General features: G+C 37.5%; 1 protein-coding gene and 1 pseudogene across 8 annotated transcripts in view; one reads left to right on the top strand and one right to left on the bottom strand.

Moving 5' to 3' along the window:
• The window catches only part of RPS6KA3 (ribosomal protein S6 kinase A3), a 161437-nt gene that overhangs the window by 67120 nt on the left and 67595 nt on the right, over positions 1-26722 (top strand). For 6 of the 8 annotated variants that reach the window (XM_088833883.1, XM_088833884.1, XM_088833877.1 and 3 more), the window contains exon 2: positions 17955-18011. In XM_088833883.1, coding sequence (XP_088690009.1) covers positions 17970-18011 — 42 coding nt within the window. In that variant the 5' untranslated portion in view covers positions 17955-17969. Of the gene's footprint in view, positions 1-11120; positions 11215-12126; positions 12227-17954; positions 18012-26722 lie in introns of all 8 variants that reach the window. The other 2 variants (XM_088833879.1, XM_088833880.1) reach the window with 2 other exon arrangements.
• On the bottom strand, positions 6039-6297 carry LOC148773238 (mitochondrial import receptor subunit TOM6 homolog pseudogene; annotated as a pseudogene).

Raw genomic sequence — 26722 nt, 5'->3', positions numbered from 1 at the left:
AAACATTTCATCAAAGAGGATATATGGAAAACACATAAGCGTATGAAAACATGTCAACATGGTTAGCTGTCAGAGAAATGAAAATTAAAACCCCAGTGAGAGATGTCTACATGCCTTTTAGAATACTGTTTTGCCGAAAGTTTTCACTTTGGTCTCAGGTTCAAAGGATTTGTTAACAAAATAAGCCACTCATTATATACAAATAAATAGTACAAATATTTATTAGAGAATTATCTAACTTACTTTCAATAAACTAATATTAAAAGAGAAATAGAGCAGAGAATACATCACCAAATTGTGTTTTTACCAATATCCAGATTTAAACAACGCTGGGAAGTCCCATGTCAGCACATCTGGAGTCCCAATTGGGAAAGGATCCCAGGCAGGGCGTCTGGTCCATGGGTGAGACTTCAAAGATTGCAGTTTGGGATTCCCGTTTATAATCTGTGACCAAATTGCAGCTCTGGTTTTATGTTAACGCTGTTGGTTTCGTCATGTAAAACTTGGAATGTTGCTAAGCCTGGGGCTTGGTTGTCCAGGCCCCCTCCAGGGGCACAACAATCTCAAGATTCCTCCCCCATCTTCTATATGGTGCTGCAAGTCTTGCACTCACAGCAGGCAATTACTCACAGTCAACTCACCATCTGGGCAGTGTCCAGGCAGGTTAGAAGGAAGGTCGGAGGCCTACTCTGCTTTGTCTCTGAAGCCTAATCAAGACTATTTAATTTCCATAACAAGTAGCCAAAGTGAAAAATGCTAACACTACTTAGTGTTGGTGAGGACGTGGACAAACTGGCTCTCTCATATGTTGTTGATGGGACAGTAAAATGATACAGCCTTTCTGGAAAACTTTGGCCATCTCTTCAAAACCTAAACATACACTTACTATAGAACCCAGCATTCGCATTCCTGGACATGTGTCCCAGAGAACTGAAAATGCATGTCCACACAGAAGTCTGTATATACATGTTCACAGCATTGATTTGTAATATCCAAAAGTTAGACAGCAAATGTCCTTCAAGCTGTGGTATGTTCCCACCACGGTATACTGGAACACTCCTAAACTAAAAGGGATGAATTATTTATACACACTCAAGGGAATTCATGCTGAGTGGGGAAAAGGTACATACCATATGATTTCATTTATATAACATTCTTGAAATAACAAAATTGTAGAAATGGAGATTAATTAGTGGTTGCCAGGGTTAGGAAGAAGGGTGAGGGAGAGGTCAATGGTTGTAAAAGGGCAACACGCAGGATCCTGGTGGTGAAGAACTGGTATCTTTACTCTGGTAGATACAAGAATTTATTCATGTAATAAAATGTGTAACATGAGCACACAGACACACACACACGTGAGAACCTGTAAAACCAGTGATATCTGAGTAAGGTCTGGGCATTGTACCAGTATAAATTTCCTGGTCTTTACAGGAAGTTGTGTAAGATGTAACCACTGGGTTAAGGGTATATGGGACCTCTGTATTATTTTTGTAACTTCCTGTGAATATATACTCATTTCTAATTAAAAAGTTAGGGGAAAAGTTGAGAAAGCGTTAGACAAAATTCAGTATCTATTATCAATTAAAAACTGAAATAGAAATAAGAGAATGTGTCGTTAATATTATTAAAAAATAGTCTAAGACCAGTAGCCAGCATCATGCTTGATAGAGACATATTAGGGGCAATCTCATTAAAAGTATGCCTACTGTTTTCACCTCTATTTTACATTCTAGAAGAGTTTGCTAATGAACTTAGACAAAATCAAGGGATATTCAAAAGAAGGATAAAACAGAACTATTCATAGGTGATATAATCATCTACTTAGGTAATCTAAGTTCAGTTCAGCCAGTTCAGTTCAGTCGCTCAGTCGTGTCCGACTCTTTGCGACCCCATGAATCACAGCACACCAGGCCTCCCTGTCCATCACCAACTCCCGGAGTTCACTCAAACTCATGTCCATCGAGTTGGTGATGCCATCCAGCCATCTCGTTCTCTGTCGTCCCCATCTCCTCCCGCCCCCAATCCCTCCCAGCATCAGAGTCTTTTCCAGTGAGTCAACTCGACACATGAGGTGGCCAAAGTATTGGAGTTTCAGCTTTAGCATAAGTCCTTCCAATGAACACCCAGGATTGATCTCCTCTAGAATGGACTGGTTGGATCTCCTTGCAGTCCAAGGGACTCTCAAGAGTCTTCTCCAGCACCACAGCTCAAAAGCATCAATTCTTCGGCGATCAGCTTTCTTCACAGTCCAACTCTCACATCCATACATGACCATGGGAAAAACCATAGCCTTCACTAGACGGACCTTGGTTGGCAAAATAATGTCTCTGCTTTTTAATATGCTGTCTAGGTTGATCTAAGGAAACCACTAAAAAGGTTTGTTAAAACCAATGATAATCTAATAAGGTGGTATTAAACAGAGTATATATTTTTAACTTAATAGTTTTCTTTGTTAGAAATGATAATGGAAAAAGATTTAATTCAAAATAGCAGTAAAAATATTAAATATATGGAAATAAGCAAAGGACCGGAACTAAATGAAAGAAAATAGTTGCATTAAAGAATAAGTTGAGAGAAAAGCTATGATTCTTTAAATTACTTTCAACAGGATTTGGTGTTTGTTATTTTCTTGTTTATTTTTTTAAAAATTGAGGATAACTTTTTCTCTGTCTTGAATGAATATTGCCAGAGTTTTGTTTTTTTTTTCTAATTTGTTTAGGTGTCTTTCAGTTTGTAGCTTATCTGGACAGTTAATATAACAGTTTTAGTCGAATACTCTTATTAATAGTGTTTATGCTTAATACATGGACAGAGGATCCTGGTGGGCTACAGTCCATGGAGTCACAAAGAGTTGGACACGACTGACTAACACATGCTTAATATATATACAGCTGCTGCTGCTGCTGCTAAGTCACTTCAGTCGTGTCCGACTCTGTGTGACCCCATAGACGGCAGCCCACCAGGCTCCCCCGTCCCTGGGATTCTCCAGGCAAGAACACTGGAGTGGGTTGCCATTTCCTCCTCCAATGTGTGAAAGTGAAAAGTGAAAGTGAAGTCGCTCAGTCGTGTCCGACTAGTAGCGACCCCACGGACTGCAGCCTACCAGGCTCCTCCGTCCATGGGATTTTCCAGGCAAGAGTACTGGAGTGGCTTGCCATTGCCTTCTCCGATTCATTATTGAGCTGTGAAGTGAAGTGAAGTGAAGTCGCTCAGTCGTGTCCGACTCTTTGTGACCCCATGGACTGTAGCCCACCAGGCTCCTCCATCCATGTGATTCTCCAGGCAAGAATATTGGAGTGGGTTGCCATTTCCTTCTCCAGTTGAGCTGTAATTACAACTATATTTCTCATTTTTTAATATGTAAACCTTGCTGCCATGCCAGGTTGTGTGTAGACGTATGATATCTTAAAATATATGTATCTGTGTCTGTATATGCATGCATAGTTTATGAGTGAGTAGTTTAGATTGTTTTTTCCTAAGTAATTTCAGTTCTAAACTTGTCTAATACACTTCGTGTTAAGATACAGTTGATGTTGCTTGGGTGTTAAGTTCTTTTTTATTGTGTATTTGAGCAAGTCCTATGTCTTGTTTCTTTTGCAAGCCGTTATTGCTGTCTTTTTGTTCATAAGGGTGTTTGTAAGACTGTATGTAAGTTTAATTGTTTTAATTAACAATTATGTTATCAGTAACATATTTTGGGTTCAGTTCAGCAAACATTTAAGCACCACTTGTTTTACCGATGAGGAAATAGTAATTGGTAATTTTGCCAATTTATAGTAAATTTTGCTATTTATTATAGCAAATAAAGCTTGGGCTTTGAAGCTCAGAATAATGGTGTATCTGTTTTAGATAGGAGGGCTTCATTAATAAGTCTTCAGAAACCAGAAGAAATTATTATACTTTTCCCTAAGACCTAAATTAGCCAAGCCAAATAATGCATTAACAAATTATCTGCTACTCAGATTTTTAGCCCTAGAAATGGAAGTGGACCCATTAGGGTAAGGGGCTCATCAGAATACTCTTAAGTATTTGCATTTGTCACCCCAAAGCAGGAGGAAAGAGAGGTTAACACTCACTGAGCAGCCAGAATGGCTAAGCACAGTAAACTTTATTACAATCTCCAGCATAGCTAGTATTCAAATCTTGTAGTTTAGAAAACTGAGACTCATGTTAAGTAGCTTGCCCAAAGTTACACCTATAATAAAGGGCAGAGCCAGGTTCTGAAACTGGATATGTCAGACTCCAAAGCCCATGATCTTTTCTCTACACTGTGATTTCCCAGACTTACCTCATCACAGGAGTCATCTCAGGTGCCTGTTTAAAAAATGAAATACCGAGCCATGGGGCTTCTAGAACTTCTGATTCAGTTTTGGTTTGGGGTAAGGCCAAGTATTGAGTATATTATTAACAGGAGTCTTAGGTGATTCTGATCATCATACATGTTTATGAAATACTTTCAACTCCATGAAGTACCAAGAAGTGGGATTCAAGGTGTTAGGAAGGCAAAAGTCGCATTGGGAGTACACAGAGGAGATTAAAAAATAAGTTGCCACTTTACTAGTAAAATGAGAATAGTAAGATTGGATTGTGGAAGTTATAAAATTGCTTTAGATTGCTTAATCTGCACAGAAAAACAATGTTTCATTTATTTTCTTTTTATTAGTACTTCTCTTTCAAGTGGGGCTTCCCTGTAGCTCAGTGCTTCCCTGATAGCTCACCTTGTAAAGAATCTCTTGCAGCGCAGGAGACCCCGTTTTGATTCCTGGGTCGGGAAGATTCCCCTGGAGAAGGAATAGGCTACATACTCCAGTGTTCTTGCCTGAAGAATCCCCATGAACAGAGGAGCCTGGTGGGCTACTGTCCATGGGGTCACAAAGAGTCGGACACAACTGAGCGACAAAGCACAGCACTCTTTCAAGTGACAACATTTGTACATTCCATTTTTGGCATTATCCTTGTTTACACTTGAATACAAAGCACCCCTAAAGGATACAGATAAAACTGTATTTTGGATGCAGAAAAGAAAGAAGAAACTAGAGTTAGAAATAATGTACAGAACAGCTTTAAAAACAGAATTAGTAATGTCCTCAGGTGTAAAAAATCCCACAAAATTTTAAATACTTTTAATCCTTAAAGTCACAGGATTATAACATTTTCAAGTTGGAAGAGCTCTTAGATATCCATATATTTTATGCATGAAGAAACCACAAATCAGAGAGGCTTAAGGGCTTGCCTACAGTTGTGTGCTTAGTGGCTCAGTCGTGTCCAACTCTTTGGGACCCCATGGGCTATAGCCCACCAGGCACCTCTGTCCGTGGGGATTCTCCAGGCAAGAATACTGGAATGAATTGTCATTTCCTTCTCCAGGGGATCTTTCTGACCCAGGGATCAAACCAGGGTCTCCTGCATTGCAGGCAGATTCTTTACCAACTGAGCTATGAGGGAAGCCTACACCTAGTGGCAGACAAAATCCATACTGGCCAAGATTCCATGAAACTCTAATGGATTGCAGTTAAATACCAGAAAATAGTGACTTTTTAGAAATAAATTTGGTAGAAAATCATGTTTACCTTATATTCCCTACTTCATCTGATTTTATGGTTTCTTTCTTTTTAATTGCCCTCAAGAATATGAATGTTTTCAAAGGAATCTTTTTTAGGAGATTATCAAGTTTGAAATATAAACAGACGTTTTTAGAACATGTGTTGAGGAAGAATTCTAGTCTTCTCCACTTTTTATTACAAATTTTTTTTTTGTCTTTGTGTACACACTTGATTTGTACCATTAGATTATTCCTCAGGACAAGAGCAAAGATCATCCCCTGAAGAAACTTAGGAACTATGTACAGCATTTTACAGAACAGAAGACAACACTTTAGCTGAAACCTGCCTGCTGACCAGAAAAGGGTGTCCTGAGTGGACTCAGCAAAGAAAAGGAAGTCAGGCAGTGAAGGGAAGTGCCATCTGAATCAAACTTCACCCGCCATCGGAGCGAGTCTTGTGATGGTCACATATTGGATGCTGTGTTTGAAGGGGTCGAGTACAGCACAGGGGTTCCATGTGTATTCACAGGCTAGACCCCAGGCTGAGGTGCCATTCGGTCAATGTCACTCAAATTTCTGGCCAGCCAAACTCCAGCAGCAAAGAGTCCCAAATTGAGAATCAAGTTCCTCCGGAAGTCATTCCCGTCGGTAGCGAAGCGGTAGACGTCCTGAAGTCAGTCCCCCACGTTGTCTGGCATTTTGGGAGCTTCGTTTACTGAGCCCACAGAGGTCACGCTGGCCCCACTGGAAGCCATAGCAGCACCTCCTACAAAATTTTATAAATAGAGAAAAATGAGCACAGGTAGTTGCCTATACTTGACTTCTAACAGTAATAGGGCATTTCTGTGTAGTAGTGTGAGCTTTGGATTCAGATGTGGGTTCATTTGTCTTATCTGCAAACTAAATACCTCTGTGATCTTGGATAGGTTATTCTCAACTTTTTTCTTCCCTATATAATAACATGACTCTTGGTTTATTAATGATTAATTGGGGTTAAATGAGAGAATATATGTAACATAACTAACACTGTACTTTGAACAAAATAATTACAGAGATAATAGCTAATATTATTTCCTTGAGCCAGTAGTTACTTAGAATAATATTAATTTCTGAATGAGTACTTTATTTCCTTATTCAGTATTTTTTATCATAATCAGAAAATACTGGTACAATCCCTGCTTTTAAGAATTTTGGATTTAATTCATGGCCTGGAACATAGTTCGTCTTTATAACTTTATAGACAGTTGAACCCATATTCTTTTCACATTATAAAATTCAGTATCTACCTATTCTAATGTAAGTTAGGTCAAATGCTTCATCCTTTTCTATTCATTATACTAGTTTATGTTAGTGTGCTAAAATTTCCCCTTCTTCTTGTTTCTGTTTATTTCATGTCAGTGTGTTTTGTGATTAGGTTTGTCTTTGATTAACTTTTCAGTACTGTTTTGCATTATATTGTTTTTATTTACAAATAGCTGTGAAAAGAAGAGAAGCGAAAAGCAAAGGAGAAAAGGAAAGATATAAGCATCTGAATGCAGAGTGCCAAAGAATAGCAAGGAGAGATAAGAAAGCCTTACTCAGTGATCAATGCAAAGAAATAGAGGAAAACAACAGAATAGGAAAAACAAGAGATCTCTTCAAGAAAATTAGAGATACCAAGGGAACATTTCATGCAAAGATGGGCTCGATAAAGGACAGAAATGGTATGGACCTAACAGAAGCAGAAGATATTAAGAAGAGGTGGCAAGAATATGCAGAAGAACTGTACAAAAAAGATATTCATGACCAAGATAATCACAATGGAGTGATGACTCACCTGGAGCCAGACATCTTGGAATGTGAAGTCAAGTGGGCCTTAGAAAGCATCACTACGAACAAAGCTAGTGGAGGTGATGGAATTCCAGTTGAGCTATTTCAAATCCTGAAAGATGATGCTGTGAAAGTGCTGCACTCAATATGCCAGCAAATTTGGAAAACTCAGCAGTGACCACAGGACTGGAACAGGTCAGTCTTCATTCCAATCCCAAAGAAAGGCAATGCCAAAGAATGCTCAAACTACCGCACAATTGCACTCATCTCACACGCTAGTAAAGTCATGCTCAAAATTCTCCAAACCAGGCTTCAGCAATATGTGAACCGTGAACTTCCAGATGTTCAAGCAGGTTTCAGAAAAGGCAGAGGCACCAGAGATCAAATTGCCAACATCCGCTGGATCATGGAGAAAGCAAGAGAGTTCCAGAAAAACATCTATTTCTGCTTCATTGACTATGCCAAAGCCTTTGACTGTGTGGATCACAATAAACTGTGGAACATTCTGAAAGAGATGGGAATCCCAGACCACCTGACCTGCCTCTTGGGAAACCTGTATGCAGGTCAGGAAGCAACAGTTAGAACTGGACATGGAACAACAGACTGGTTCCAAATAGGAAAAGGAGTACGTCAAGGTTGTATATTGTCACTCTGCTTATTTAACTTATATGCAGAGTACATCATGAGGAATGCTGGGCTGGAAGAAGCACAAGCTGGAATCAAGATTGCCAGGAGAAATATCAATGACCTCAGATATGCAGATGATACCACCCTTATGGCAGAAAGTGAAGAGGAACTAAAAAGCCTCTTGATGAAAGTGAAAGAGGAGAGTGAAAAAGTTGGTTTGAAGCTCAACATTCAGAAAACCAAGATCATGGCATCTGGTCCCATCACTTCATGGGAAATAGGTGGGGAAACAGTGGAAACAGTGTCAGACTTTATTTTTGGGGGCTCCAAAATCACTGCGGATGCTGATTGCAGCCATGAAATTAAAAGACGCTTACTCCTTGGAAGGAAAGTTATGACCAACCTAGATAGCATATTAAAAAGCAGAGACATTACTTTGCCAACCAAGGTCCATCTAGTCAAGGCTATGGTTTTTCCCGTGGTCATGTATGGATGTGAGAGTTGGACTCTGAAGAAAGCTGGTCGCCGAAGAATTGATGGTTTTGAACTGTGGTGCTGGAGAAGACTCTTGAGAGTCCCTTGGACTGCAAGGAGATCCAACCAGTCCATTCTAAAGGAGATCAATCCTGGGTGTTCATTGGAAGGACTGATGCTAAAGCTGAAACTCCAATACTCTGGCCACCTCATGCAACAAGTTGACTCACTGGAAAAGACTCTGATGCTGGGAAAGGTTGAGGGCGGGAGGAGAAGGGGACGACAGAGAATGGGATGGCTGGATGGCATCACCGACTCTGTGGACATGAGTTTGAGTGAACTCCGGGAGTTGGTGATGGACAGGGAGGCCTGGCGTGCTGTGATTCATGGGGTCATGGAGAGTCGGACACGACTGAGCGACTGAACTGAATGACTTGTTTGAAAAATACACAGGCTAATTATAGAAAATCTGAAAAAGAGAAATATGCACAAAAGGAAATGTAAAATAGAACATCTTTACTCTTAACTATGAAATATCATTAGGAAAAGATTTAAACGTGATTGAGTAGGGGTTTTAGAATCAGATGTGGGTTTGAATTTAGGCTTTGCTTATTTGCCTTAGGCAGGATATTAGACTTCTTTACTTATTCAACGAATATTTATTGAGCACCTACTGTATACCAGCCAGGCATTTTGTTAGGGGCTGAGGATACATGTACATGTTTTTCAGTGCTTTCAAAGATTGATGTACCCGTCTTGACTTCCTCATTTGTAAGTTAGTGATAATGCCGCACAGAGTTGTTAGAAGCATCAAAGATGGACTTGCCTAGTGTATGATAATTGCTCAGTAAATGATAGCAATTATTATTACTATATGCAATAAGTCCAGATCAAATTATATTTGATCAAATTATATTTTTAGTCCATATCAAATCACCTTTTTGATCAGTTTAAGGTTTTTGCTTCACATTTTATTTTTGGCCTTATTATTGCAAACACTTGCTTTCTTCTTTTTCTTTGTGCTTTTTTATGCTTATCTGTTTTTGTTTGGGTTTCTCTTTAAAACAGTAAAAATTATGTGAATTTTTAAGCTTTTTAAAAATGCAACCTAAGACCATTAAATTTTTATTATCAAGCATTTTGAACACATACCAGAGTAGAGAGAATAGAATAATGAACCACAGTATTTCCATAGCCCAGCCTCAAAGATTATTCAACTCATGGCCACTCTTGTTTCATCTGTACTTCCCATCACACACACACTACTATCTCTTCCCCTCCCTGGCTCCAGTGGATTATTTTGAAGCTAATGCATCATTTCAGACATAAATATTTACATGTGTATTTCTTAAAAGATAAAGAATTTTTTAAACATTAATTAACATACCATCATCACTCATAAAAACATCTATAATTCTGTAATAGCATCAAATGTCCTTTAAGATACTCGGTTTTAAGTAGATACTTTACAGTTCTTAGTGTAAATAGGTGTAAAATAGGAATTATTTCCGTCATCTTATTTTAAGTTTTTTTATTCTTGTGGCTTGGTTTCTTTCTGCTGCCTTATGGATGCTTTTGTTTGAGGAGGTTATGAAAAATTGAAAGAATTACAGAGCTGGAAAGACTTGGGTTTGAATCTCGCTTCTGCCATTCACTAATTAACTTTGCTGAACCTTGGTTTTCTCATCTGTAAAATAGGGTTAATTATACCTACCTCAGACTTCCCTGGTGGCTCAGATGGTAAAGTGTCTGTCTACAATGCGGGAGACCCAGGTTCAATCCCTGGGTCGGGAAGATCCCCTGGAGAAGGAAATGGCAATCCTCTCCAGTACTATTGCCTGGAAAATCCCATGGACAGAGGAGCCTGGTAGGCTATAGTCCATGGGGTTGCAAAGAGTTGGACACGACTGATCGACTTCACTTTATACCTACTTCATGTGCTTAGGGTTGAATGGGATGCCTACATAAGGTACTATTCACAGTCTTTGCCAGTTATTATATTCTCCACTGATTTGGACTGCAATAAATAATCATAATTCTCAGTTTATGGTTTTTCAAAGCATTCCAAAGTTTATTAGCTAGTTACTAAAAGCAGTGGTTTTTAAATGTCTTTTTAGGATAGAATTTAGATAGAAAGATAGAATTTTTCCTTTCTTCCACTACCTCTTTTATTTTCAGTCCACATTAATTTACCTTTAACTTGCTAAAGTTTTATATTGTTTATATACTTTTATCAGTTATTTACTCTTCATTAGTGACCCTTTCTCCTTTATTGGGGTTAATTATTTTATTCAGGTATTTCTAGATACTAAGTTGGTGTCAATATACTTTACCAATTCTTTCCTACCTCAGTATTCTTGAATTCTTATTTTGATTCTCTTTCAATGGTCTAAGACATACCTTTGAACAGTTCATGAAAAAGGTACTACCAAGGTGGTGAAATTTTATAAGACTTTGCAGAACTAGGAATAATTTCCTGTAACCTTTGTATGTGAAGAACTGGGACAAGGTATAAAATTCTTAGATCCTAACTTTTCCCTTTTAACTCTGTGTAAGTCATTACTTCATTGTCTTCTGGCATTTTATTGTTGCAGAGGAGAAATCTGAGGTCAATATGATTTTAGTTCCTTTGAAAATAACCTATTTTTTTCTGCTTGTATGCTTGTAGGATTATATCTTTATCCTTGACATTTAAAAACATTTGCCAGGACATGTCTTGGTGTTGATGATCTCTGTTGAACCTTCTCAGTCTCCAGTCTCAGGTATTTTTTTTTCAGAACTGGAAAGTTCTTATACTTTTGATTGATTAAACTGCTGGTTTTTCTTTAGGAGCATCTGTTATTCATAGATTATTTCTACGTCTGTCCTCCATAGTTTTTTAATCTTTTCTTTCATTTTTTTTCATTTACTCAAGTTTGTCCTCCGTGGCATGGATTCTGTTTTCTGCAGTGTCAATTCTGATACTTGCTATTCACAATGCAGATTTAATTTTGGCTACCATGTTTTCATTTCTTTATTCTTATCTCAACATACTCTTGTTTCATAAGCAGAATCCCCCTTAGGGGTACACGCCCAAAAAATGAGATGGATTCAGGCCTAAAGACTTATCTATTTTCTGAGGCCACAACCACAGGAAACCATCAGAGAGGGAAAAAAAAAGCTTCTGAAAGATTCTTCTAAAACTTAATAATGTAAATATAACCAGTGGTCATTCCTACCCTAGTCTAGAAAATAGAATAGTCTTGAGTACTGGCAGACCTTTAGTTGCTAGAGGAATAGCAAAGCCCATGTAATGGCACCTTAGCTAGAAACAAATGGATTTTTCTAATTACATTGATTGTTTTTTCTCTTTATAAAATAATATATAATAAGTGCATATAATTTTGAAAATACAGTACAAAGAAGAAAATCCTATGACCCAGGTAACTACTAATAAGATTTTATATGTTTTCCAGTTACATGCACACATGTTGGGGGGGTGCAAAATTGGGATCATACAATTTAGTTTTGTATTCTTTCTAACTTAATATATTGCGGTCATATTTTTACATCATTAATTTTTCTTTGAGGCCCTGATTTTAACCATTGCATAGTATTACTACATATGAATAGATGTATTATGCTTTATTTAACCAGTCCCCTGTTGGTCATTTAGATTGTTTTCTATTTTTCAGTATAATGAGTATGATGAATATCACTGTACATAGTCTTTATGCACATCTCTGATATTTCCTTAGGATAAATGAGGAGCTGATTCTTAATCCTGTCACATTGGTAAGGATTATATACATTCCTTATTAAGAATATAAAATGCTTGTTTCTTATTGTTTCAATGTGATTGCATAGAAGATTCTTTGGATTCTGAACAATTTGATGCTATCTTTAACTGAAGTTTTAGAGAGGTTTCTCATGCTTCATCATTAGCACCTTCATGGAAATCCTCTGCCATATGCTTTGGGCAGGAAAACCGCTGCTGATATCAGGGAGTTTGGAAGGCAGATATACTTGTGGAAACTTGAGGATGGTTAAAAAAAAAAAAGGCATGGTTCTTGTTTATATCTACAACCTGGGTCTCCAGATTAGTACACTAAGGCTCTGGCCCCGTTCTTTTCCTCTCCCTTCCTGTTGTTTTAGGCTGTTCTCTATGAGGAATTCTTTTCTCCCAATATTCATATGTATATTTCATTTCTAGGTGGTAGGATGTCACGAGATAATATGTCCTGCTAAGTTCAAGGTAGCATTTATGAGTCACAAATCATTTTTGTAGTCCTAGTGTATCTGTGTAAGATGGTCTTCTGCTGGTCTCAGTGTATTTTTTAAAATTTATATTTAGTGATAACAAACTACCAAGCAGCCTAGAAATGTACATGGTAGTAACACACCATTACAGCAAAACAATCTGTTTAATAGGGTTGCTTAAATTTTTTAAAATTTTAATTAGAAAAATATTCTTGATTTTAACATTTTTAAAATTTTCCTTAAAATACTTTTCAATATTCTAGAAGTCCTGAAACCTTGGTTCAAAATTACTGATTTGAATTGTTTATCATCTTAAGAGCAGGAAAATTATGTGATAATTTTACACCACAACATTAGAAGTTGTGTTGAAAACAATACCTGCTGAAACTGAGGCTAACAGTCTCCTTTGTCTGATTTGTTCTGGTGAAACCCATATTGTATGTTATTCTAATTTTTGACTTTTACACATTTAGACTACCAGAGTAAAGCATGATTAGCATTTCCTAACCTTTTCCAGTATTTCACATAATATTTGCATATGTACAGTCTGCCAAGCTCTGATTTTTTGGCTGGAAGGCATTATGGTGGGATGAGCGAGGATAAATACGTTTGCCTCACATTTAAACTATTCTTTTTCACCCGTACTCATTCTTTAGCCACATTGTATAAAAATATATCACACATATGAATGATCTCTTCTACCCTGCTTGGCAGGAAATTGGCTGTAGTAAGTGGTGAAACAGGTATCTCAATACTCTGCTGTACTTCTTCATTGCATTATGACTTTTGGAAGCTAACTGTAGAAATAGAAATATTACACAGTCAATTGAAGGCAAAGAGGGGACAGGAAGTAGCATTTACTGAGCATCTACTGTCCCTTGGTGAGTCCTTTTAATTACAGCATCCATGTGAAGTTGATATGCATCTTACAAATGAAAAAACTGAGGCTCAAAATGTTAAGTAACTTAGCTAGTTAACTACAGCAGTAAGTGACAGGACTGGGGTTTAAACCTGGTACTAGCCAGATTCAGACCGCATGTTTTTTCTATTTGTTTCTTAAAATTAGAGAAATAAATTTTCTTGTTTAATTGGTATTATTTCTTGAACTTTTGAAACTGTAAGTATTTACAATAGTGAGTCACATTAGTGGTCCATGTAACCTAACCTTTAGTGAAGTCAAGAGTCCTTTTTCAGAAGGAAAAATTCTCAGCCACAGAAGTAATTATCCTCATTTCTAAATAGTTGAAGTGATACAAAAGGTTTATTGAAGTACAGTTGCCTTTTGGGGTTGATTTTGGTAATGCTACACTGGTATGTAGGATAAAATTAGCTTTTATATTTTCCTGCTTTAAAAATTAAATTGTACAAAGTTCTAAATCTTTCGTAAACTCAGAAAGGAAGTAGATGTTTTTATACTCCAATTAAAAATAATTATATAAAAAAAGGCTGAAACATTAGTAGTTTGAAAAAATATGTAGAGCATAAAATACCTTTAGATTATATTTCATTTAACTTTTTTCTTAGATGGCTTTGTTAGTATATTGTATTAATTAACTGAGTGGAAAATTCAGAAAAGAGAGTGCATTGTGCAATTTATGGATTACATGAAGCTGAAAATAATGAAGAAGCTGATTGACAGAGTTGGAATCTAATCTGTAGAGGTTGTAGCAATGAATCAGAACTGGAAAAAGATGAATAAAAAAATTTATGGCTCTAAGACTAAGTAACAAGTACAAGATAGAGGATAGAGGGCTTAGTTGCAGTGAAGAAAACAAGAATTTAACCAACAGAAAACAAGAAAGAAATAGTATGACTCAGCAGTGTGTTGTGGACATTCCAAAAATAATGCAATTTTGAACTGCATTAATATGTGTATTATGTAGAACAAGGGAGGTGATATGCCCTTTAACTCTGCATTGGTTGTATCAAGGTTGCTGTGTTAATTGCACACAATTCTCTATACCACCATTTAAGATGAATTGGTTGCATGCTCAGAAAAGAAAGTGGTCCCATCTTCTAAATGGAGTGTTTGAAGGAACTTGAATTATCTAGAAAAGAACAGACTTGAGGTGTTCTTTGAGTTTATAGTCACAGCGGTAGATTTACTTCCGTGGCTTTGTAGATAAGAGTACAGACAAGTTAGTCATCGTGTATTAGTAATCCTCTTAAAGAGAATTTGCATTTGAGGAAAGTTACTATATGAAGAAGAGCATTATCTAGCAGTCAGTGCTTTTCTTGAAACAGTATAGTAAACTGCCTAGTGAGGTATAGTACTTTCTTGTCCTGATAGTGTTCATAGGTGAGAAGGGGATAGAAAGAATTTAAGCATATGATATGAGTATGTTTGTATATTTGGAACAGAAAACTAAGATCAAAATGACTTTATGCAGTATTATTTTATCCTCTTGAACCTACCTTACCTTAATAACAGTAATTTGTGTGGTACAGCTTCTTACAGTTTATAATGTATTTTCTTATGAGTTATCTCAGTTTTGAGCTTAACAATCCTTTGAGTAGACAGAGCAGATACCCCCATTTTGAACAGATATAAAGTAATGGATTAGGAGACTCTCTGAATTTCCCCAAATCATAAAGCTTTTTAAGTGGCAGATCTGGGACTCTACCCCTGGTCTACCAATTCAGATTTTAGTGCTGTTTCTCCTATACCAAAAAGTAAGTTACAAGCTGTGATTCTTACTTTGCGTTGAAAATCGCAAGGAGCAGATGATTCTCAAATTATATTCCCATGGAAAATATAAATGTAGCTCAAGTCAAACCAAGGGTTCTAAAAGCCAAATAATGGGGAGCCATTGAGTAGATCTGTGTTAATAGGAGAGCACTATGTACAATTAGAAAATCTACTTTGGGCTCCTAGATTAATGATGATGCCATTTACTGAGACAGTGAATGCAGAGAAGTAGCAAATTGGTGGGCTGCAGAGGGAGTGATTGAATTTTGACAATAATTAAAATAGCTAACTTTGATTGTTTACTGACAGGTCTTATATCATTATCTGATTTAGTCTTCAAAGCTCTCTGAAGATAAGACTTTTTAATCTCCACTTTCCATATGAAGAAAGAGCTTATATAATTTAAATAACTTGTCCGAGGCTTCATAATCAATGTAAGAGCAGGACTTTGAATCTAGGTGTCTGACTCCCAAACCAGTGTTCTTAAGAGCTCCTTTAAGGTTTTTCTGGGATATTTGGATAAAAATGATCAGTGTTCAGTTGAATAAATGGTTGTGGCTTTTAAGAGAAAGATGTGTCGTTGTGTTATTTGAGTCCTTACCATAGGAGTGGACGATACATAGCCTCTGAAGGTGTCTTTGGAAAATAAAGATTTTATACCTGCTTCCTCCTTTTCTGTATTTTGGCACCATTTCTGTGCTTTGTAATGTTGTGTGGGCATTTCCTAACCCTGGAACATACTCTATGAGTGTTTGAAAATGGAAGTTGCCCTTTTTATGGGTCAGTAAACCTATGAGATACTGTAGGATGGATCTTTAGGATGAGGGTATGTTTCATTAAGTTTTCATCTCCAGTTTGGTGCCTAGAACATAGCATGAATGAAATGAAATGGATGGATGGATGGATGAATAAATAGAGATAGAAAACAAAGAGGAGTTCAAATTCAGACCAGATGTCTCTTGTGGGATATGAGGTAGTGGATGGCTACCTTTTATTTCCTAGTTGATAATTCTCTAAAGATGGTTAGCTTAGATCCTTGTACTTTGTTGAATTAACAAGTGGCCAGGAGCATTACTTCTTTTTCCAGTGAGGGAGTTAGAGAAGACATTACGCATACTTGACTTTTGCTTTTGTTTTTAATTATGCAAATAATACATATTCATTGTAGACATTGTAGACACATTAGAAAATCCAAATAAGCAAGACAATTTAAATTGTCTAAAATTCTACCACTCAGAGATAGTCACTGTTAACATTTTGGTGTATATCCTTCCAGAGTTTTTCCCATACAAATATATACATTAAAACATGTATATATTTATTTACAGTGGGATCATTACAATCCATACTGTTTTGTAAACTGCTTTTTCACTTATTACATGTGACTGTCTTTCCATGTCAATAAATTTACATCTTTATTATCATTTTTAGTGACTGCATAGTATTCCATTATATGGATGTACCATAATATATTTAACTAGTTCTCTATTGTTAGGAATTTAGGTTTCCAATTTGGAGTTCTTTTTGGAAAAAGTTATGGTGAGCATCCTTATATGTACATCTTTGCACACTTGTCCATTTTTTTAAAAAAGTCGAAATGATGAGACATTTCAAAGTTTTATGTGTCTTTTTTGTTTTTTAAATACAGGCTTAGATTGCCTTCTTGAAAGGTTGTGCTGATTTACACTCTCTTCAGCAGTATATCCAGAGTGTTCTTATCCCCATACCTGTGTTAGCACTGGGTGTTATTTTTTTTCTGTAAATCATTACCAGTTTGAAAGGCAAAAGTATCTTTCAGTTAAAAACATTTCTTTGATTAGTACTAAGGCTGAACTGTTTTTTCCCTTATTGCTCATTTCTGTTGAAGTTCAGTGTTTTTACTTACAGGTTTGTAAAACAAAGTTCTTTATGTATTGAGGATACCAACCCTTTGTCATATGTTGCTTTTATTTTGTTTTTGTATCAATTTGTCTTTTATGTCTGACAGAGACATTTTAAACTTTTATGGATTCAAGTGTCATTTATTCCTTTATGATTTCTACCCTTCCTCATAAGTAGTACTCACCTGTGTTTTCTTCTAATACTTGTATAATTTTACTTTTTGACACTTAAATGTTTAATCCATCTGGAATCTCTATTGATACAGAGATTTAGCTTAATTTTTCCCCCAATAATTAATCATTTACCCTGATTGTTTATCAATGGAGTTGGAATTTAGAATGTGTTTTGCCATAGAAAGTATTGTAAATGATGTTTGGTGAGGTTTAAATAAGACCATTGTAATACATTTAACTATTAAACTCAAGGGCTTGCCAGGGATTACCTGGAAAGGTAACTATCAGTTATTACATCATTTCCATGGAAAAATATTTTTATAATTTTAAACATCAATTCACACATTAACTTTTGAAGCACAACCTGTTGCAAATTGGCAACTGCATACTTAAATGGTGGTTCTTTATTTCATTAGAACCCTTTAGGAGTGAAAATATTTCTATATGATTTTGTTTTGTCTGCCTTTGAATTGATGTGAAATCTGTTTTGGTGACTTTTTACTTGCTATGCTTTTCACAGAATGGACAGCAAATTATGGATGAACCTATGGGAGAGGAAGAGATTAATCCACAAACTGTAAGTAAAATATTATATCGTAGGGATATAGATAAATCAGATACCATAAAATTTAAACATTCTTATTTTTAAACTGGGCAAAGTAATGATTTTACAGTGTTGGAAACTTATTGATGCTTTCACATTAAATTTATCAAAATACATTCTTGAATATGCCAGTGATATTTTTAAAAACTGTTGACAAGCCTGATTTTAAGACAGATTATAAAGACAGACTTTATATTGTTGAAAGCTTTTCATTAGTAACTTAAAGCTTGCTTTAAAAAAAAGGAACCTAACTATAGATTTATTGGTGAAATAAATGGTCATGCTTTTTAGAGATGTTTAATGTTGAAAATGATTGTTCACCGTTTCCTCATCTTGGTTTTTTAATTCAGTCCTGAATCCCAGCACCTAGACCAATGCCTGGCACATAATCAGTTCAGTTCAGTGGCTCAGTCGTGTCCGACTCTCCGCAACCCCATGAATCACAGCATGCCAGGCCTCCCTGTCTATCACCAACTCCCGGAGTTCACTCAAACTCATGTCCACAGAGTCGGTGATGCCATCCAGCCATCTCATTCTCGGTCGTCCCCTTCTCCTCCCGCCCCCAACCTTTCCCAGCATCAGAGTCTTTTCCAGTGAGTCAACTCGTCGTATGAGGTGGCCAAAGTATTGCAGTTTCAGCTTTAGCATCAGTCCTTCCAGTGAACCCAGGATCGATCTCCCTTAGAATGGACTGGTTGGATCTCCTTGCAGTACAAGGGACTCTCAAGAGTCTTCTCCAACACCACAGTTCAAAAGCATCAATTCTTTGGCGATCAGCTTTCTTCAGAGTCCAACTCTCACATCCATACATGACCACGGGAAAAACCATAGCCTTGACTAGACCGACCTTTGTTGGCAAAGTAATGTCTCTGCTTTTTAGTATATTATCAAGGTTGGTCATAACTTTCCTTCCAAGGAGTAAGCGTCTTTTAATTTCATGGCTGCAATCAGCATCTGCAGTGATTTTGGAGCCCAAAAACATAAAGTCTGACACTGTTTCCACTGTTTCCCCATCTATTTCCCATGAAGTGATGGGACCAAATGCCATGATCTTTGTTTTCTGAATGTTGAGCTTCAAGCCAACCTTTTCACTCTCCTCTTTCACTTTCATCAAGAGGCTTTTGAGTTCCTCTTCACTTTCTGCCATAAGGGTAGTGTCATCTGCATATCTGAGATTATTGATATTTCTCCCAGCAATCTTGATTCCAGCTTGTGCTTCTTCCAGCCCAGCGTTCCTCATGATGTACTCTGCATATAAGTTAAATAAGCAAGGTGACAATATACAGCCTTGACACACTCCTTTTCCTATTTGGAACCAGTCGGTTGTCCCATGTACAGTTCTAACTGTTGCTTCCTGACCTGCATACAGGTTTCTCAAGAGGCAGGTCAGGTGGTCTGGTATTCCCATCTCTTTCAGAATGTTCCACAGTTTATTGTGATCCACACAGTCAAAGGCTTTGGCATAGTCAATGAAGCAGAAATAGATGTTTTTCTGGAACTCTCTTGCTTTCTCCATGATCCAGCGGATGTTGGCAATTTGATCTCTGGTGCCTCTGCCTTTTCTAAAACCTGCTTGAACATCTGGGAGTTCACGGTTTACATACTGCTGAAGCCTGGCTTGGAGAATTTTGAGCATGACTTTACTAGCGTGTGAGATGAGTGCAATTGTGCAGTAGTTTGAGCATTCTTTGGCATTGCCTTTCTTTGGGATTGGAATGAAGACTGACCTTTTCCAGTCCTGTGGCCACTGCTGAGTTTTCCAAATTTGCTGGCATATTGAGTGCGGCACTTTCACAGCATCATCTTTCAAGATTTGAAATAGCTCAACTGGAATTCCATCACCACCACTAGCTTTGTTCGTAGTGATGCTTTCTAAGGCCCACTTGACTTCACATTCCAAGATGTCTGGCTCTAGGTCAGTGATCACGTTATCGTGACTATCTTGGTCGTGAAGATCTTTTTTGTACAGTTCTTCTGCATATTCTTGCCACCTCTTCTTAATATCTTCTGCTTCTGTTAGGTCCCTACCATTTCTGTCCTTTATTGAGCCCATCTTTGCATGAAATGTTCCCTTGGAATCTCTAATTTTCTTGAAGAGATCTCTTATTTTTCCTATTCTGTTGTTTTCCTCTATTTCTTTGCATTGATCACTGAGAAAGGCTTTCTTATCTCTCCTTGCTATTCTTTTTAACTCTGCATTCAGATGCTTATATCTTTCCTTTTCTCCTTTGCTTTTCGCTTCTCTTCTTTTCACAGCTATTTGTAAGGCCTCCTCAGACAGCCATTTTGCTTTTTTGCACTTCTTTTCCATGGGGATGGTCTTGGTCCCTGTCTCCTGTACAATGTCACGAACCTCCGTCCAGAGTTCATCAGGCACTCTACCTATCAGATCTAGTCCCTTAAATCTATTCCTCACTTCCACTGTATAATCATAAGGGATTTGATTTAGGTCATACCTGAATGGTCTAGTGGTTTTCCCTACTTTCTTCAATTTAAGTCTGAATTTGGCACATAATAGGCACTGTTTAAATATTAAAGAAACAAATAAATAGTCTCCTCTTACAAGATAACCATTGCTAGCAGCTTAGTTTTTATCATCATTTTGTTCTGTATATAAGATGATTATTATTATTGTTTTGCATTATTTATTATTATTCCTTGTTTTACATCCACATATCCGACATCCAGTACCCAGTAGATGTTCCATCAGTGCTTGTTAATTAAAGGAACGCATGAATTAAGTCTTGGCTAACTTGTAGAGCCTAGTGCCTGAGGCTGCCTTCAGATTTGGCCTAGATTTCTGCACCTCCCAGATTATTTGGGTCATTTTACTTCATTGGTCTATAGTATATTTTTATTAGCATGTAAGCAAGTATAAAAACGATTAAGTATTAATATTGATTTTTCTGCCATCAGCCACCTTGTTTTTCTTGCTACAATTCCTTTGAAAGGAAAACCTTCAAATTTTTTATTCTCTGTAGTATAAAATCAAATCATTTTCCATTGTGATATTCTACATACATGGCTCATACTTTCCCTCTGAGTACTGCCAGCATTAGTGACATTTACATCTGAAAGAAGATTGCATTCTAGAGATAGATAGGTTGAAAAAGTGCAGGACTAAGAAACTACCAGCAATGTGGGTTAAGTTGTTGAGATCATTCCCCATTACAGGAATTGGGTATAAGATGAAAGCCTAATATTTAATATTTCTTTAATGATATTAAATCCAGAAGACTGTCAAATATTTCTTAGCCTTATACTTTTAAATTGTATTTGCCTTTAATGTACAATTACATGTTTTTTGTCAGTTACTGTTAATTAGTGAAAGTTGTGGAGAAGGCAATGGCACCCCACTCCAGTACTCTTGCCTGGAAAATCCCATGGAGGAGCCTGCTGGGCTGCAGTCCATGGGGTCGCTAAGTTGGACACGACTGAGCGACTTCATTTTCACTTGTCACTTTCATGCATTGGAGAAGTCAATGGCAACCCACTCCAGTGTTCTTGCCTGGAGAATCCCATGGACGGGGGAGCCTGGTGGGCTGCCGTCTATGGGGTCGCACAGAGTCGGACACAACTGAAGCGACTTAGTGGCAGTGAAAGTTGAGATGTTGTAGTAGTTATTTTATATGTAACGAATTACCCTAAACTTAGTAGCTTAAGCCAACATACATTCATTAACTCACAGTTCCTGTGGGCCAGGCATATGGGCATGGCTTAACTGGGTCCTTTTGTTCAGAGTCTCTCATAGACTACAGTCAGGGAGTTTGCTAGGGCTAAAGTCTCCTTTGAACCTTGACTGGAGAAGGGTCTGCTTCCAAGCTCACTTGTTTGTTGGCCTGGATTCCTGGCCCCTAGAAACTGTGAGATAGTAACTATGTATGGGACTTGTTGACTGGTAGACTTTCTTGTAGGTTGATTGACCCCTTTTTGAACCCCCCCCTTCTATGGGCTGGAATGCAGAGTGTGATGATTAGCCAGTTTTGGCTACAACAAAACTATAGAATGGATATAGAATAACAAGAAAGAAGAAACTTGGATCCTTAATGACCTAAGGACCTAGCAACACTTCTTCACTCTAACCTAGCCTTGTACCTGTGGAATGCTCCGTGAGAGAAAAATATGCACTTCTCTTGTTTGAGCCTTTGCATTTGGGAGTCTTTTTGTTAGAGCAGCTGAGTCTGTACTCTGACTACATTTAGTCATTCATTAATGAAGTATTTAATGAAGGTCTGTTTGGTGCCAAGAACTCTGCTAACTTGTTAGAGATACAAAAACACATAAGGGAAACTTGTAGTTTTAAAATGGCAAAATAAAGCTGCTTTTGTCCTCTTCTCTGAGATATTATCACCTTAAACAACAAGAAGAATAAAAAACAAAAAAGTGATCTTTGAAATTAGAAGACTTCTGTTATTTGAACCACAATATATAAATATGAAAAGCAGATAAAAGAATCATAAAGAGATGGAGTTGTAGGACCTACATGCTGGAAAGGAGTATATCAGCAGGAAGAAAACCTTGTTCACGGCCCCAGAGCCCCAGAAGAGCTCAAGAATGAGGTCATCTAGTACTATGGAAAGTGGAGGTATGACCCAGGCTGAAAATAGCGATTGGTTGAATGTCGACATAAAAAACCTTCACACTGTCCCCTCTCCTACCCCTGGAAGAGACAGAAAGTATTTCATAGAGAAAAATTAACCAGAGAGGCTCCAGACATGGGGAAGCCCAGGCATAGTAGTAAGTGGGATGAGACACTGGGCTGGAAACAGGGAGATCAAGTGAAAGGCTACTCCTCAATGGTACTGTGATCCCCTACCCCTACCCATTTCACCAGCCAGGACCATATCCTCCATACAGGAGAGTGGAGTCATCTTTCCTGAAGAAACAATGATCCCTGGTAAAAGACCTTCAGATAACTGCAGTTTGGGAGATGTTCATTGTAAAGGCTGGCTGCTTGGCCAGATAACCTACAAGAAAGTCTACCAGTTGACAAGCTCCCGAATATTTGGTCCACTTCTTAGTGCCTCACTCTTAAATATGAGTTAAAAGCCAGATATCACCGGACACTTGAGAAAGGCTTCCAACATCTTAAGGGAAAGAGACAATGCAGGAAAAAGAAAAATTAATATAGTTTGAATGCTAAGAGGTGAAATTGATTTTCTAAAACAGAAGTAGAATGCTATTTTTTTAGTTAGAAAAAGAAACTCTTAGAAATTAAAAATGTGATAGTAATATTTTATAATTCAGTAGAAATTTAGAAGCTAAAATTGAGGAAACTTCATAAAATAGAACAAGACAGAGAAAATAGGAGAGAATGAAAGAGAAGCAGTCTAACATTTACCTAATAGGAAGAGACAGTGGGGAAATGGAGGGGAAGAAATTAGGAAAGAAGTAGCATGAGATACATGTTTTTACCTATATCTTAATATCTTTGAAATCAGAATGTTTGTTATAATTGAAGATGTGACACATTTTAGTTGGCATCACTTTCTCTTTCTTAATCACTATATCACTATCTGTATAACTAGTGATAATCGTGCTCTTAGATTAGGTAGAATACTAAAATACCAGAAAAAGTTTTTTTCCCTCAACATGAGGACCTTGAGTCTCTGGATTAAAATGGCTTACTGTGAAAGCCTGTTAATAATAAAAATAATTAAAATAAGCCAGAAAGACCACCCTACTCTAAAGAAGGGTCCTTATCAAATATCAAAACACCAGGGATAAAGAAAAGATCCAGGGATAAAGAGAAGTTTTGCTGTGGGCTAAATGTGTTTCCTCAAAATTCATATGTTGAAGCCAATGTGATGATATTTAGAGGTGGGGCCTTTGGCAGGTGGTTAGGTCATAAGGGCAGTGCCCTCATGAATGGGATTAGGACCCTTATAAGATACACCCTAGAGAATTCCCTCACCCCTTCTGCTGTGTAACGAGAAGACACAGCAAGAAGATGGCTATCTGTGAATCAGGAAACAGGTCCTTACCAGACACCCTATCTGCTGGCAACATGGGCTTGGACTTCCTGCTGTATAGTACTGTGAGAAATAAATTTCTGTTGTTTATTATAAGCAACCCACTGTATGGTATTCTGTTAGAGTGGCCCAAACAAACTAAGATAAGCTTTTAGAGATTTTTTTTTATACCATATATAAAGGAGTGGGTATAAGAACAGTATTAGACACTTCAGCATTGAAAGTTGAAAATCAAGGAGCAATGCCTTTGAAATGCTTAGTGAAAATTATTTTCAAGGAAGATATTTTCAGATATGTACATATTCTTTGGAAGTTCCTAGAAAATGGGCTCTGTCAACAGGAGAAGACTGTTAACTAAAGGAAAGAAATTCAGGCAACAAAAGACCTAACATTTACAAAAGCACAATGAAGAAAGTTCCTTCCCATTATGATGAATAAAGGATGCTTCAGAAGATGAGTTCATTCAGTCCACTGAGACAGTCCTTAGTCCAGATTGAAGCAGACAGATGATTCTAGGAGGGCTGTATTCATGGCAGAAATGGTAGAAGTTATGAATTGTCCAATAGGTTTGAGTATTGAAAATTCACTTGAGACACAAAGAGAAGAATTTGAGAGAGGTACAAAGAAAAGAAAGCAAATTCTAAAGCAAAACAACTATAAACTTAAAAAAAAATGTGTACGAGAAATGTAACTATAGTATATTCCTTCAAGTAGTAAACAGTGTTTCAGTTCAGTTCAATCGCTCAGTCGTGTCCGACTCTTTGCGACCCCATGAATCGCAGCACGCCAGGCCTCCCTGTCCATCACCAACTCCCAGAGTTTACCCAAACAGTGTTTACATAGTCATAATATTTATAAAGACTGAATATTGATTTAACCAAAGCTTGTATTATGAGTAGTCATCTATAATAGGATGTCTGAAGGTAATAACTGAAATTACTGAGTCGGAAGAAAATAGTATAAGGTTATTAGCTATCATATAAATACCAGAGGGAACAATGAATAGAGCTGAAAGGCTATCAAAAACCCTAGGTATTGCTACTTTTTGGTTATATAAGCCTTGCATCATTATTTGACCCTTTAACCTTCACTCAGACCTTCTTGACATATGGAGCTGCCCCTGTGATTTCTCTTAAACATGTCCCCTGATTTCTGTTTGAAACAACTCTCTTGTTTCATTCTGGCTGAATTTTTTTTTTACTTCTTCATCTCTTCCACTCTTCCTTCTGTTCTTTGCACTGCAGTCTGCCTCCTTCCCATATCTTAGATCCACCTTTCTTCCATCTTCTAGAATTTATTGCTGTTTTCCTTTCTTCTGGCTTTCTGAAGGCTCAACCCTTTCTTGTCTATATGTACTTGAAGTACAATTATTTCTTTCACATGTCTAATAAAATGTTAGAAAATTTATCTAATTAAATTGATCCGTACCGGGATAAACAGGTAGTTATCACCTTCCTCCATCTCCTTGCCCCAGGAATGTTTGCATGTTCAGTTCAGTCATTCACTCAGTCATGTCCGACTCTTTGTGACCTCCATGGACAGCAGCACGCCGGGCATCCCTGTCCATCACCAACTTCCGGAGCTTGCTCAAACTCATGTCCATTGAGTCAGTGATACCATCCAACCATCTCAGAATCTGTCATCCCCTTCTCCTCCTGCCTTCAGTCTTTCCCAGCATCAGGGTCTTTTCCAGTGAGTCAGTTCTTTGCATCAGGTGGCTAAAGTATTGGAGTTTCAGCTTCAGCATCAGTCTTTCCAGTGAATATTCAGGACTGATTTTCTTTAGGATTGACTGGTTTGATCTCCTTGCTATCCAAGGGACTCTAAGAGTCTTCTCCAACACCACAGTTCAAAAGGATCAATTCTTTGGTGCTTAGCTTTCTTTGTAGTCCAGCTCTCACATCCATCCATGACTACTGGAAAAACCATAGCTTTGACGAGATGGACCTTTGTCAGCAAAGTAATGTCTACTTTTTAATAAGCCATCTAGGTTGGTCATAGCTTTTCTTCCAAGGAGCAAGCGCCTTTTAATTTCATGGCTGCAGTCACCATCTGCAGTGATTTTTGAGCCCCCAAAATAAAGTCTGTCACTGTTTCCATTGTTTCCCCATCTGTTTGCCATGAAGTGAGGGGACCGGATGCCATGATCTTAGTTTTCTGAATGTTGAGCTTTAAGCCAACTTTTTCACTCTCCTCTTTCACTTTCATCAAGAGGCTGTTTAGTTCTTCTTTGCTTTCTGCCGTAAGGGTGGTGTCATCTGCATATCTGAGGTTATTGATATTTCTCCCGGCAATCTTGATTCCAGCTTGTGCTTCTTCCAGCCCAGAGTTTCTCATGATGTACTCTGCATATAAGTTAAAGAAGCAGGGTGACAATATACAGCCTTGATGTACTCCTTTCCCAATTCAGAACCAGTCTGTTGTTCCATGTCCAGTTCTAACTGTTGTTTCTTGACCTGCATCCAGATTTTTTAGGTGGCAGGTAAGATGGTCTGGTATTTCCATCTCTGTAAGAATTTTCCACAGTTTGTTGTGATCCACACAATCAAAGGCTTTGTTTGACATAGTCAGTAAAGCAGAAGTAGATGTTTTTTCTGGAACTCTGTTGCTTTTTCGATAATCAGCAGATGTTGGCAATTTGATCTCTGGTACCCCTTCCTTTTTTGCATGTTTAATAGCCATCTTTGCATGTTAATTCATATTTATGTATAA

Source organism: Moschus berezovskii, chromosome X, assembly GCF_049115385.1.
Source record: "Moschus berezovskii isolate FMDL1 chromosome X, NW_MosBer_1.0, whole genome shotgun sequence".
Classification (NCBI taxonomy): domain Eukaryota; kingdom Metazoa; phylum Chordata; class Mammalia; order Artiodactyla; family Moschidae; genus Moschus; species Moschus berezovskii.
Note: the sequence above shows the minus strand (reverse complement) of the source record. Positions and strands in the feature narration are given on the sequence as shown.